This window comes from Euphorbia lathyris, chromosome 10 (assembly GCF_963576675.1).
Source record: "Euphorbia lathyris chromosome 10, ddEupLath1.1, whole genome shotgun sequence".
In the NCBI taxonomy this organism is placed as follows: domain Eukaryota; kingdom Viridiplantae; phylum Streptophyta; class Magnoliopsida; order Malpighiales; family Euphorbiaceae; genus Euphorbia; species Euphorbia lathyris.
In genome coordinates, this window is record NC_088919.1 from 14190690 (window position 1) to 14206363 (window position 15674).

Here is a 15674-nt window from a genome sequence, read left to right on the forward strand (position 1 = left end):
CTATCGTTAAAAATTATTTCTCGTGTAGTGATGCGTTAACTAGATTAAAATCAGATAAAGTTTGTCCAATTTTAAAATTGTAAAGAAGTTGGATAAAGTTGTCCGACTTTTTTACAAGTTTGGGTTTGTTTTCTAAAAGAGAAGTCGGATGAATTTCATCTAACTTCAAGTTGCAAAGAAGTCGGATAAAGTTCATTCGACTTTTTTGCAACTAATAATTAATCAAAATTGTAAAGAAGTTGAGGAAGACAATTATTAGATATCATAAATAAAACGTTTTGAGAAATGTGTAAATTGAGAGCTTTCTCTTTTTTCGGAGCTTTCTCTTAAACATTCAGTTTCTCTCAAATAACCAAATAATACATAAATGATCTTAAAACTAAAACATTGAAGAATTAAAGTTTCGTAGAGTAGCATCAATTCCTGAAATTTTCTATATTGAGATCATCAACGGTCAAATTTACACTGCCAAACTAAAAATCTTTGATTCGTTAACGACAAAAAAAACCTCACTCTTTTTTGGTAATAAAAAAACCACAGACACCCATTTACAAATCACATGAGTTATATTCAAAATTTACCTTGTAATAAATTAAAAAAAAATATACCAATTAATTCGGTAAAGAAAAGACTCGCTCATTGAATCCTCCAGGATAGCTATGCGGGCTAATACTCTGACTTTGAGGAGACCAACTCCATCCAGAAGTAATCGGAGTTGTATCAGCCGAAACAATACTACTACTACTAAACTCACTCGGCTCAGCTCCCGAAGCCCAAACAAAAGCCGGCTTAAAATTCGGGACACGTGGCACTTCCACAGCCCCCGATATAATCTGAAATATAATCTTTGTTTTTGGTCTTTGAGCAGCAATAGGATGAGAACAAGCAAGTCCAAGCAATAAAAGCCTTTGAGCTTCCTCAACAACAAACTCACCCTTTAACTTAACATCAACAGCTTCCAAAACCCTACCTTCTCTATGAAGCCACCAAACCCAATCAACCAATAATTGAAAACCTTCGTTCTTCGTCCACGGCCGTTGCCCGCAAACCACCTCGAGAACCACTGCGCCGAACCCGTACACGTCGGATTCGCGGGTGGCTTTTCCTGTGTGGAAACATTCGGGTGCAATGTAGCCTAGTGTTCCTTGGATTCCTTCGAGTTCAGCGTAAGATGTTTTCTCGTTGTCGATTGCTCTGGCTAATCCGAAATCGCCGAGACGCGCGTTGAAGTTGGAGTCTAGCATTATGTTGCTTGCTTTTAGGTCTCGGTGGACTACTTTTTGGTCGTACTCGTTGTGGAGGTAATGTAAGGCGGAGGCTACACCAGATATGATGTTGTAGCGGCGTTTCCATTCTAGGACGGCTTTGTTGTGTTCGGGTTTTGGGAATAAGTGGCCGTCTAAGCTTCCGTTTGGCATGTAGTCGTATACTAGTAGTAGCGTTTCGTTCTTGTGGCACCATCCTACATGTCACAAATAATTTCAATCAATACAAATTTGATATATATATATATTATATATTTAACACGTCATCTAATTAACATGACAAATCATCTAGTCAATATACTACATCATCAAGTTAAAATTTCATTTCAGCAAAAAATCAATATTTCATTATGCAATAACAACAAAATCAACAAGTCAATATAACATATCAAAGTCAACCTACCAGGTCACCAAAAACTAACGGCTCTAGTCAAATTCCTTTTTTATTATTAACAGTGTAAAACATAATATATTTTTGCAAAAAAACTAAAACCACAATCTATTTGCAAATTCATGAAGCCACGAAATTTTTTATTTGTACTTAGGATATTTTGAATCTCTATCCTAAAATTTTAATAAATATCGAACGGTGAAACCAAATACTATATGATCATTAAAGTCTAAATCAAAATCGAAAATTTCTGTTATCATAATATCTATAGAAACATTTTAAAAACAATACTATAATCAAAATATTTGTACAAATGCAATCTCTACCTTTCTACTTCTACGGACAAAGTCAAAGTTAAATGCACTTTATATTTTGAAAATATCATATTTACCTTTTCAACTGTTTAAAGTGACATTTACTGATATATTAATCCTTGAAACTTAAAATTTAATAAATTTACTTAAAGTGATCTATTAACTCATAAACGGGCTTAAAATGAGACCATTTCAACATCTAAAAAAATCTCCCCTTGCTTCTAGTCTATAAAGGGCATTTGACTTTCTTGACATATTGACACCTGAAACTTTTTGTTTAAAGGGTTAAAATGAGACCATTTCAACTTGTAAAAAATTTCCTCTTGTTGTGACACATGGGTTTAAGAGGATTAATAAGTCATTGTAAGCATATTTAGAGAGTAAATAGAATATTTCTAATGGGCATTACACCAATTTGGATCCCAAACTAACGTTTTAAAGTCAATTAGGACCTAAACTATTAAAATCATTAATCAGGTCCCTGAACTAAGCAAAAATCATCAATTGAGTCTCTATCCTAACCTAAAATTAGAAACTGTGACTATTTGATATTAGACTGTAATAATTTCTATGTTAGTTCAAAATGAGATTGGCGAAAAATGTCTGAAACTGTTCAATTGAATGGTTTTGATGAGGCCTCAATTAATCATTTTTAATTAGAATGAGGACTCAATTGATGATTTTTTGTTAATTCATGAACCCGATTGATGATTTTGATAGTTTAGGATCTCAATTGATTTTGAAGTTTTAGTTTGTGGATCTAAATGAGTATTATGCCATTTCTAATGTATAATGGTGTAGTTGGATTTTTGGATAATAGATGGTACTAGGAAAATATTAGTACAACCAAAATTGATTTTTGATATTGCATCAACTTGTCCTAAAGAAATTCCATTTTGGCTTATAGGTAAAGGGACAGCAAAGCAATGGCTTTATACTAGTATATAGGGTAAATTACACCCATGGCCACTGAACTTTACCCATTTTCACATTATGGCCACTGAACTTCATTTCTTCCTGGTATGGCCACTGAACTTTACATTTTTTAATACCGGTGGTCACTTAACGTCTCAAAACGACCGTTGATGGCTAAAAATAAAAAATCCAAAGCGTTAATGATATTCTAAGGAACTTTAATTCTTGAAAATTTTCGTTTCGAAGTCATTTGGGTGTTGTTTGGTTAGGAGAGAGAAAGTGAATTTTTAGAGAGAGAAAGCTCCAAAAAATGTGATTTTCGAAAATAAAAAATATGGTTTCATGGTAAATGTCGTTCTGAACAACTTTAATTCTTGAATATTTTCATTTTGAGATCGTTAACGATCGTTAACGGTCATTTTGAGAAGTTAGTTAAAATTGAGTGGCCACCGGTGTTAAAAAGTGTAAAGTTCAGTGGCCATACTGGAAAGAAATGAAGTTCAGTGGCCTGAAAATGAGTAAAGTTCAGTGGCCATGTGTGTAATTTACCCCTAGTATATATATAGACTTTTAGAAGACAGCGTCAAAACTGAAGGCATGTGATGTGAATGAGAAACATTGGTAAAAGGTCAAACTTGGCCATGTGATAAGATTCTTAGTACACAAATACAAAAGGACAAAGAAAAGAATTAAAAGTTTCCAAATTATAAGGTAAATTACAACCATGGTCTTTTAACTTTGCTTTTAACATTGTGCAACTCGACCTCTTTCTTCTTGTAAAGTTTTACCTATTAACACCGTAAATTTTTAAAATAAAGTATCACACATTTATAGTTGATTTTAAAAACTTATCACACATCTATAATTAATTATAAAACTTATCATGCACTTATAATTGGTCCATTCGAACCTCTTGCACACAAAATCGTTGATTCGTTATCTTTGATAAATGAGATGACGTACACAACAAACTCAAACGCTTTTTGTTTTTGTTCTATAGTACGCATGCCATCTCATCTGTAAAAAATGACATATCAACGATTTTGTGTGCAGAAAATCCGAATGAGCAAATGTAATAGGTTATTTTAAAAATTCAAGATACCAATAAGTAAAACTTATTAAGTTTAAGGGTATAAATATGCATTAAATCTAATTTCTTTCGTATAATTTCTGCTGTCTTCTTGTATCTTTTCAAATCCTAACATAAAAGTCACTCAAAATTAACCAAACTATCGTAATTTTAAAACCGAACCACACCAAACTAAATAAATGACTGAACCAAATTATAATTTTGATCCACTATCAGGTTATGAGTCAATTTTGCTAACTCCTAAAAATTGTTTCTATTTCTGTTATCGATAAATTTTTGAAACATCCAATATGATAATCATGTCAAACTACTTCATACAAATTTAATATTAGATTGGAATAAAATTTATCTTACTTAAAATTTATACTAAATGATCAATTTAATATTAGAGTCAAATTTTAGCCCTAATTCTTTGTTTTTAGCAGCTAATACAACTAATCCTTAAAATATTAAGGATGTACTAAAGAAAAGTTGTTATATGTGGAGGCCACTATTTTTTGGGCCTAGGCGGCTGCAAGTCTCTATCTACCTAAAGGTCGAGCCGGCCCCGATTATACCCCGGTTATAAGAGCATCCCTAATGGGACTATTTTTCTTTGTTACTTTGCAAGGTTGGTTACAACCAACCATTCCACCACGTTTGGTTTGTTACTTTTATTAGATACTTTTTTATAAAACTGAAAATTAAGTGATAAAAAAATAAGTATTGAATTTTAAGTGCTGAATATTATAAGTGCTGAAAATATTTAGTGATATAATTATTATAAAAATATTAGTTGATAATGTTTAACTTAAAATGTTAAGTTAAATATTTTGACTTACTAAAATAAGTACTTTTTAATTTAATTTATTAATTTAAGTGGTGAAAAAATAATTGTTATCAAACGCACTTAAATTAAATAAGTGTTTAATATTTTAATTTAAGTCATTAAGTGGTTTATCAAACAACGCCTTACAAACTTTTCTCTCTCCAACATAATAAAAAATTGCTTTTAATTACTTTGTCTATCTACTTTTTGACGGAAAAGTGATTTTCTAATCCTATTTTAATTGTTAAAATTTCTTTTTGACCCTACAAATTTCTTTTTCACTCCATAAATTTTTTAAATAACATATACTCTCTAATGGTATGTTATCTTTCTTTGTTTTCTATCCTAGGTGGCAACCAAAAGTTGTGAACACCATCAAGGATGCTCTAAGAACTCGATTGTTACTCAAATTTCACACGAGTTCGAAATTATTTATGAATCTGACATTTTTATTTTGGAATTTCCTCCATTAATAAGAAAACAAAAACAATAATGTAAATTGAGATGAAAATCAGTAGAAATTTTAAACAAATAGCAATAAAAAGAGTAGAAGAAAAGTACTTACCGAGTAATCTGACTAGATTCCGGTGACGGAGACGATTGATGATCGTAAGCTCGGCTAAGAAATCGTCTTGACTTTTGAGATTATCTCTGGAAAACTTCTTGACAGCGACTTGAACATTTTCATCGGGTAAAATACCTTTGAATACGACCCCAAATCCTCCTTGACCAAGCTTGTTTTTCTCATCGAAGTTGTTCGTCGCCTTTTTCAAATCTTTGAACGGAAATTCCCTCGGCGTTCCGGGAAGACTCTTTAATGCTCCTAAAATGTTTGGATTCGGTTTTCCTTTCCTCTTCTTCACCATATAGAAGCTTAAACCTCCCAAAACTATTATAACTAACAGAACTCCGCCGCCTACCCCCGCCGCCACACCCACCGTATTACCGCCGCCGCCGCCATTGGAAGACGATGATAGCTCCTCAACTGTCAAATTCCATCCAAGCACACAGTTGAGCTGTACGGAGCTTCCCGTCGACGCTGCGAAACCGAAATAGGAATTCTGCTTCACATGCCTGCTGAGATCCAGATCTGAACTTAGTATAGAAATTGCCGGCTTCGGCTTCCCGTCTTCCGCCATGTAAACCTCTATTGACTTGTTTAGACCGTCGTATTGGATCCAGATCATGTAAATTTTGGTTTCAATCGGAGATATCTCGATTCCGAATTTGGAGAGGGAAACGGTCTTGTTGGAGCGGATACTGTGAATATCCAGACCCATGTGGTTATCATCCGGGTCAAACTCCTGCTTAAATGTGTCGAGCTCGACGGCGACAATGCCGTTTGAAGAATCGCCGTCGGTTGTGGAGTTCGTCAAACCTAGATACTGTCCGTCGCTATTTTGAGGAAGGTTGAGGTCTGGAGCAATTAGGAAAGCTAATCCTTCGCCGACTGTGGTGGAATTACTGATTCGAAAGACATTGATGCGAAAAGAAGTGTTGAATGAAGCTACCTTTACAGAATCTTCTTTATTCTCCCAGAGTAAGAAAGGATGATTGAAGAATACGCGACCGGACCTGTGCGCTAGGGTGAAGTTTCCGGCGGAATCAGGAGTGATTTGAAGAGCATTATTGCTGATTGTTGCCGGCGTCAGGACTGCGAAAGTTGTGTAGTAAGAGCTGTTGAATGGTCCGAATTTATAATCTGGTGGTGTTCTCGGGTTCTGAGCAAGGGATGCTTGAGGTGAAATCATACATATGATAACGATGACGGCGACGGCGACGATCACCGGAAAATCCATTGATTAGATAGAGCCAAACCGAAGGAAGAAGAGGAATTTACAGGCAACTTTTCTTTCCCACAGTTTTGAATGAAATAATATTAGTAGACTTAATAAAAATGAATTTGTTTAACCAAATACTCTTATTGGTCCTCTAATTTTTAAAATATTCTATTAGCGCATTCAACTTATTTAAAGTGTTCTGATAGTCGTAAAATTGGTTGCAAAGAAATAGAATGCATACGAAAGGATGTGATGCATGTAGACCCGACAATCATCCTGTTCGATTCGTGTTATTTTTGGATTCGTGTTAAAAAAAGTAAAATCAAACAACCCAAAAATTTTTGTGTTACAATCGTATTAACATGTTCGGATTAGTATCGATTTTGTGTCGTATTTTTTTATTACATACAATTTTATTATGCATATTAATGATAACTTTTAAACATATTAGAAGATATGATTCTTTTTTTAAAAATATTAAAAGATATGATTCGTCATGCGGTGGATTTTTTGTATCAGTATCTCGCAGCACAATCGCTATTGAGTGTTGATCCGACGACTCCACATAGAATCGGTCATGTTTTGACGTGGCAGCCCCCTCCGCCAGGATACACTAAGGTTAATATTGATGCTGCTGTGTTCACTGAGTCACGCCAGATTGGTATGGGGGCTGTCGCACGAGATTCCCAAAGAACGTTTGTATGGTGTTTGATGAACACGAAGATCAGTACTGTTAGTCCTACGCTTGCAGAAGCTTTGAGTCTGAAAGAAGTCCTTTCTTGGATGCTTATTCATTTTAACTCTGCTTTGATAATTGAGATGGATTCAAGAATTGTGGTTGATGTCATGTTGAAGGAAGCCGAGTCCTTCACTGGGTTTGATTTAGTTATTTCGCAGTGTAAAGAACTAGTCCAACAAATTGAAGTTGCTAGTTTCTCTTTTACTTATAGGCAAACGAACGGTGTTACTAGTTTCTCTTTTACTTTGGCTCGAGTGTCTCGTTCTTATGCTAGCCTGTCTTCTTTTTTTCAGGTTTCGGATATTATCCAACCTTTGTTGATTAACGATATTCTTGTTACAAATTCTTAATAAAGATGGTATTATTGGTTAAAAAAAACTATCGAAACGTCCACTAATATTATTATATAAGGGGGTCATGTAATATGTTGATAACAATTAGGGGGTTTGAATAATAATTATAATTTTATTATCCATATTAATAAAGTTACATATAAAAACATTAGAGAATATAATAATAATTTTAAATATTCATATCGTTTTCGGGTTAGTATATCAATCCTAACCCAACTCAAAAATTTGTACTGCGACCTAAAAATGACATATTACCTACTAATTAGGGAATGCGGAACAGTGATCTGGATCCTCGTCGGGAAGGTCTGGCTTCTTCGGGGGTCGTCTCTCCGCGGGGAACGGTCCCTGCGGATGCTCCGACGGTCAAGACAGTTAGTAGTTCGAGAGTGTATTCTAATCAAATGAGAGTGAGGTAGAAAATAGTTACCCGATCCCCTTTTCTTCCTTCATTGGTATATTTATAGCGAATTGTCTTGGGCCTGTGGGCCTTCTGTTACCCTGGCCCTTTCGCTGGTCGGGCTCCGTTGGGCTTCTTGGACCTAAGTGATATTCCGAATCAGGTAGTCCACCCCCCCGGCTAGATTAGCCGAGTATTGCATGCGAGGAGACGAGAATTTCAGCGGATCATGCTCTTCTCAACGAGTGGTTGACAGCTGTATGAAAGGTGCCTGATTTCCTCATAGAGACCCTTCAGATCGCTGCATGCGCTTTTGGGTTTTAGCGTGCAATTGATTGCCCCTTCATTAAATGCTCCTGCACGCGCCGTAAAAAGACATTGAATGTCGTGCGTTGCTGGCGCCTCCATTTTTTGTTTGATATAAAATGCGGGGGGAGGCTCCATTTCTGTCTTATTTCGTCAAATTTTCTTCTCCTTGTGCGATTTGACCGTCTCCTTTTCCCTGTGGAGCCGCTATTTTTTGTCGATCTTTCCGTCGGTGTTCTGTCGTTTGCTCGCGCTTGCTGGGCACCGGGCATATTGATTGACGGCGTTCTGGTGAAGATTCTCTACGACACTTGTCGTAACCTTTGCGAGGTCAGTCGTACCTCTTATTTCTCCTGTCTTTAGTTCTTTTGTTTAGTTTTTTCTGGGGAGGGGGAGTATATCAGAGGGTTCTTCACGGGGAGCCCTAAGAAGACTGCCGCCAGTGACACCGGGTGATTTTACGCTTCGCGAACGCGGATCGTAAAATGAAAAAGGCAGGCGAAGACGGGAGAGGAGAGTGTTGCTGCTGGTGTTCTTGAGGTAGCGGTTGTAGTACCGTAGGGTTTGATTACCGAAGAGCGTCCCCTGGCCTCGATTTACGAGGAAATACGCCAGAGGGTATGGACGCGTTCCGCGGGGGTCACTAGTGTTGATGGTAGGCGGTTTGAGGGAGCAGAGCGGCCAAAAAGACCGGAATCTTTTTCGGTGGCCGACGCGCACAGTATTATTGTCTCCGCGGATTTAGCTGCTATCTCCACGGTGTATCGACTTGGGAAGACATATGAGCTAGTTGCGCTTGGAGAAGAAATCCGTGCTCATCATGCGGGTGGTTCGAACGAGCTCGTGGTTTACGAGGAGCAGTTGGAATCGGGGATGCGGTTGCCCCTGCTTCCCTTTTTTGTGGAGGTTTTAAAGGAGTATGACCTGTGCCCTGGTCAAATCCATCCGAATGGATGGAGGATGATGGTGGCATTCTACTCGTTATGTCGATCAGCTGGATACCGGGCAACTGGGTTGGTATTCTGTGAGTTCTTTCAGCCAAACAAGGGACCCCGATCGCAACATGTGACCTTCTCGCATCAAAAGTTCAAGGTGATTGGCGGGTTGAAGGACAAGGTTCATGAATATAGGCATCGTTACTTCTTAGTGCAAAAGCTGGACGACGACTTCCCTTTTCGAGTAGTGTGGAACGAGGAGCCCATGGATTCCAGTCGTTAGTTGAAACCGCGAGAAAAGTTGCCTTTTGAAGAGCAGCTCGTGAAACATTTAAAGGGGATTCCGACAGATAAAGATCATAAGCAAGATGTTGATGAGCTTGTGCGTCACTTCCTGGCCGCCGGGTACTATATCTGGAACCAATGGCGAATGGCTCAACTATTCGGCTGGACGGCAGCGGACTTTGAGAAGTGGAAACGTGGGTACAACTTCAAAGCCGAAGAGTTGGCGGAACTAGAGGCGATCTCCGTGAACGTCGCTGTTGTAGGTGAGGGGTCGGGGTTGTAGGTTTCGTTTATTTCATCATGTGTGTTGTTGTTACTATATATTTTATGCGTGGTTTAAATTTTCCGCTCTTTCTTGCTTTACAGGTCCAGGAGATCCCCGTATCAGCATGGATTTCGATCCAAATGAGTTCAGTGTCGACCTCGACACTGCGGAGGAAGCATTTACTGTTGCCTCCGGATCCCTGGTGTCGTTTTCTTCGCTTGAAGATGCGAACCAAGTGGTTCAGAGCATGGGGGGCGTGCTGGCGACGCATGAGGACATTGACGCTACTGGTGACATACCGCAAGGGATGCCCGTGGTAGAGAAAGAGGCAAAGGAAACTGCGGAGGTGATGGCTGTCGAAGAGGAAAAGGTCGAGAATCAGATTCAGGGGCCCCTTACCCGAAAACGTAAGAAAGACAAGGGTAAGGCCGCTGCTGGGATGGAAGGCGAAAAGATACGTGCTGGTGATGATACCGTTGGGGCAAACGACGGCTCTAAACGAGCGTGTACTGACGGCGGGTCCGAGCTTGGAGCGGGGATGATGGATCGGGTAGGCGATCACCCGGAGATATGAAAAGAATGGATGTCAAGAATGCTAAGTTCCGGGAATACGTTATGGGCTTGTCGGTTCACTCCGATATTGTTGGGGTTTAGTGTCCTATAGACAATTGTTCTAGGATACAAACTTAATGTAAATGAATTGTTCTTTATATCATTTGTTTAATAAGATATATGTTTTATAACTATATAAAGACAATCCCTTTTAAGCACTAAATAAAGTCTAATAAAAGGAAATCCGTAAGTTTATTTAAAGTGATTATAAAGTGTTCTACAAGCATGAAGTGAGACAAAACTTTATAGTAAACTGATAAACTTAAAACCACCCCAAGTCAAGTGATATGTTTGGGATTGACATATCACTGTTGAGACTTGTATGTAACAATGTCTTCTGTCCGACAGAAAGCTGATCTCACAAGCTTCATATATACAGATATCTGGACAGTTACATAGATCCGATGAAACGTTGTTCATTAGGATTGGGGATCCGATTTGAGATAACAGGATGGGTAGATTCATCCTTGTCACCTGTTCATCTCATTGGTATTAATAGGTATAACTAATCCTCAGACTCAAAGGAATATTAATTGGTATTCTGGATTACGGAATGTGATGCTTTGACTCTGGTGTAACACGATCCTTAACAGAGATGACTCTGGGGTGTGAACAGTAGACGTTGGGTATCACAAGAAGTAATTGCGGAGTCGTTATATATTGGATTGAGCATTTATCACTCCCGATAAATGGGAGATACATCCATGGATCGCTTGTGGAAGACTCGACTCTAAATCCTTGCAAGGTGATAGCTTAAGAGTAAGAAATACAGATTTCACTTAACCTATCTTTTTGAGTTGACTCGGCCTGTACAAGTAAAACGAACGTCTCGCTATATGTGACTTGACATCACCCATAGTCATAAGATTCAGTTCAAGGATGTAGTTGATAAAGGATCGAATTATACTGTAACTAATACGGAAAGGTTAACGACAGAATCAACCTGTCTTCTTATAGCTCCGGGGGAATGATTACGGACTTGCTAATCACATACTATGTACATCATTCCGTTATGCAAAGATTAAATATAATTCTTTGAAAATTAATTTAATAACGTTGCATACGGCTAGAAGCAATAAGAACCTAATGGATCACACATAAGACTTGGAACCTAAAAGAGAGATAGATGTTAATTAATTGATAGAAGCCCAATTGAGCCCAATAAGGCCCATGGACATAAGGGGGTCGAAATTCATGTAGTGATATACATGAATAATTAATTTGATTTTGTTAATCCTAATTAGATTAGGAATATGAATTAAATTAATTAAGAGATAATTAAGTTAGGAGTTTTAATTAGATTAATATACTCCTATTATTATCCAATAAGGTTATTATTATTATCCTTAATATATTAGATATATAGTGAGATAATAATTAGGAATTCTATTCCGAATGGAATTCCTATTCAGTAACCTAATTCTATCTAACTAGGGATTAGATACAAGAGATTATAAATACCCCTTCCCTTGAGATTTTCGAAATCCAAGCAAGCCATACCCTACTTGTGATTTTCGAAATTCACCTAGTCCAAGAGAGAGAAAATTCGACACCCCTAGTTCGAGGACGAGATTTCTCTACGGCTTCGTTTGATCAATTGATTTTCATCTATTTCTTTTATCCTTGATCTTGTGTTGATTAATTAGAGGCAATCTACTTTGGTTGCTATTCAACGGTTGATACTAAATTAATCTTCCCGTGTTTTATTTCGTGTTTGGGAACTCGAAGAAGAAAAACAAACAAAAGGGAGAAATTCGTTTTACTACTCCTACATCAGGTCACTTCACGATTTCGCGGATTCCCGGAGATTGAACTGTCGGATCGTCGCGATTTTTGGACAGGAGCTTCTAGACATATTCTTCCACGTTTCCACCGAAGGGATTATCGTTCGGAGGTCTGGAAGGTCTGTTTCGGATAGGGGAAGATTGGTAGATAGTTTCTATCTCTTTTGAAATTGTGGACACTTCGTTTGCAACGGTAGATAGAACATCTAAAAGGTATTTCTTCTTATCCTTCTTTATATGAAATAACGGTTAACGGATCTTGTGGTTAAATGGAAATAGGTTAAAAAATTTATATTTCTGCTGCTATACCTTAGCCTAATTCCCAAGAGATATGACGATGTCTGACCTTGCGCAGGCGATGGCTCGCATCGCTAAGGTGCCCGGAGAAGTTGCCCGAATGGACGGTGTGACCAAGATGAATCTTGGTGTAGAGACTCTATCGGCGCTTGGTGTGGTAAGCTCTCTTGACCTTCTCGCTTAGGTTTGTTTCTAACAACTGTGTCCTGAGTTGTGCAATTTTTATGCAGGCCATTCGAAATGCTAACACTGTCTTCGACATGTGTGTGAATGATGAGAATCTGTTTCGTGATATGGAGCAAGGTCTGCGGAATGCGGTGAAAGAGCTGGAAACGGCGACTGGGAAGCTAGATACTGCTGGAGAATTGTTGGAACATCGTGAGGGCGAGATTGCCGTGCTGACCGAGCAGCTGAAAGTGGAGACGGGAGGCCGAGTGGAGCTGGCGAAGAAATTGGAACATGATGCAGAGGAGCTTCACTCTTACAAAGTTATGCTCAAGTTTGTCACCCTATGGACCCGCCGAGTGAAGGAGAAGTTCGACGAGAGAGCCAAGCAAGCCGACGCGCTGTCCGATGAGAACGAGAGACTTAAGCGAGAGCTAGAGGTGGCTCGGAAAGAGGCTAGCGAGTTGCGTGCCCTTGCGGGCCAGCGCGAGGAGAAGCTGATCAAAATGGATCGAATGATGCTCATTGCTGCTGCTCACTCTGCCGGGTATGAGGTTCCTCCGGAGGTCATATTCTCTCCGAATGTGTACGATAAGGCGGCCCAGGCGAAAGCCGTAGAGATCTGCGGTCGTTTTAAGAAGAAATAAATGTAACTGAAGATATCATGTGTTTTTGTTTTCTGATTTCAAAGATGTAATAATTTGGCTGTACGGTTGGTATCTTTTGGGATCTTTTGGCAGTTTACTTTGATCATCATTTTGCACTTTGATTTGATTTGAGCCTTCATGATGTGTTTGTCATGTCTTGTCCATTCTTGCTATAAATAGGAGTCGGTTTTTGTTTGTGTTTCTCGTTCATGTGGCGTTCTTGCTTCGAGTGCTCGTATTCTTAGTCGTTTGTTTACTCCTATTTTCGTGTGATGTCGCTTCGGGATGTTGCGGATTCTGCTAAGGTGCTTGAGGTGCAAAGGCCATTTCGGCTATGCCTCATCCTTATGTGTACTGCCCCCCGAGGGATGATCATGAGCTGGATAGGAAAGTGCGATATGCTTCCCCTGTGTGGATGAACCAGGGTTTTTCACGGAGAAGCCGAAACGGGGAGAGTGAGAGTTCCGCGCCTTATACTGGATCTGCGACGGATTCGTGCGATGTAGTTGTCAGCGCATTATCTTCTACTGAGAAGAAAGTTTGGTCGCAAGGACGGGATTGGCTTTCTGAATCCCGACGAGTCGGTGGTGCCCGTGACGAATCCGCATCCGGCCTGGGTAAGAAGGCTTCTTACCGACGAGCTTGATAGAGTTATGAATCTTCCTCCTGAGATGGAAGGCCGTCGTTCTGGACGCCATGCTTCGCCGAGTCGACCTCATAGGGCGACCTTTGTCGACCCGCTGAAACCTCGTAGTGTGGTTTTTCTTGAATTTTCTAGACAGGGGTTTCTGGGGCCTATCCCAGCTGATCCGACGCATCGAGTGACGCATGTTGGGAAAGCATGCCTGTATCATAGGCAAAATGGGTATAATACCGATGAATGTGTCGACTGGCGGGCAGTGCACCAGGCTTTAATGGATGCTGAGGCCATTCCTAATCCTGATAGTGCTAACGGAATGTTGTAAGAGATTGGATTTATCTTGTGTCGAGCGTCTGTGCTCCAGTGTTTGTATTAAGGACCTTTTGCTTAAGCTTCCCAACTTTATGTGGTTTATTATGCCTAATGAAAATTTGCAATTTCGGATTTCCTTTGTTAGTACTCCCAACAAAATCGATCATGTTTGATATTTGATCGCCTATTGCCTCCTCATGGGCACGCAGTTAAAGTGCTCAAAATTTGCACGACGCTGTGTGAGCGAGGATCACGTTTGACGCCGCCCTTGGTTGGTTTATTGGTTAGGTGCTTCTTTGAGAAGCTTAAGAAAACCGTTTTGGGTCAATCCGTGCGAGGACCGTATAAAGTAGCTCGCTGATTAGTTAATCGGTACCGATATGGGGTTGTTGGCACGATTTAAGAGGCGTTTCGTGATGAATGAGAAGCCTGGAGAATAACGTTTTGAGCTATTCAGTGCGAGGACCGTATAGGGTAGCTCGCTTCTTGTTTAATCGGTGACAACATGGGGTTGTTTGTGCGATTTAACGGGCGTTTCGAGATGATCGAGAAGCCTTGAGAATAACGTTTTGAGTTATTCAGTGCGAGGACCATGTCGGGTAGCTCGCTTCTTATTTAATCAGTAACAACATGGGGTTGTTTATGCGATTTAACGGGCGTTTCGAGATGATCGAGAAGCCTGGAGAATAACGTTTTGAGTTATTCAGTGCGAGGACCGTGTCGGGTAGCTCGCTTCTTGTTTAATCGGTAACAACATGGGGTTGTTTATGCGATTTAATGGGCGTTTCAAGATGATCGAGAAGCCTGGAGAATAACTTTTTGAGTTATTCAGTGCGAGGACCGTGTCGGGTAGCTCGCTTCTTATTTAATCAGTAACAACATGGGGTTGTTTATGCGATTTAACGGGCATTTCGAGATGATCGAGAAGCCTGGAGAATAACGTTTTGAGTTATTCAGTGTGAGGACCGTGTCAGGTAGCTCGCTTCTTGTTTAATCGGTAACAACATGGGGTTGTTTATGTGATTTAACGGGCATTTCGAGATGATCAAGAAGCCTGGAGAATAACGTTTTAAGTTATTCAGTGCGAGGACCGTGTCGGGTAGCTCGCTTCTTGTTTAATTGGTAACAACATGGGGTTGTTCGTAAAAAACAAATTCGTATTCATGATTCACATTACAGGAGCCTATTGATAATACTTCTTCAATGTTTGGATGTTCCAGCTATTGTCATAGACCAAACCGTCTAAAGAGGCGATTTTGTAGGCTCCGTGCTGGAGGACAGTGTCGATCTTATACGGCCCCTCCCATGATTGTCCGAGCTTGCCGTGAGCTAGCGGGGACTGGGCAGCAGCGGCGTCTCGGAGCACAAGATCT

General features: G+C 39.4%; 1 protein-coding gene across 1 annotated transcript; it reads right to left on the reverse strand.

The window, feature by feature from the left end:
• Window positions 1-411: 411 nt before the first annotated feature.
• On the reverse strand, window positions 412-6637 carry LOC136208282 (probable L-type lectin-domain containing receptor kinase S.5). Its single transcript, XM_065999092.1, has 2 exons — window positions 5349-6637; window positions 412-1462 (listed from the first exon to the last, which is right to left on the reverse strand). The coding sequence occupies exons 1-2, from the start codon at window positions 6580-6582 to the stop codon at window positions 612-614; spliced, it is 2085 nt and encodes a 694-aa protein (XP_065855164.1). The 5' UTR covers window positions 6583-6637; the 3' UTR covers window positions 412-611.
• Between the last annotated feature and the right edge of the window lie 9037 nt (window positions 6638-15674).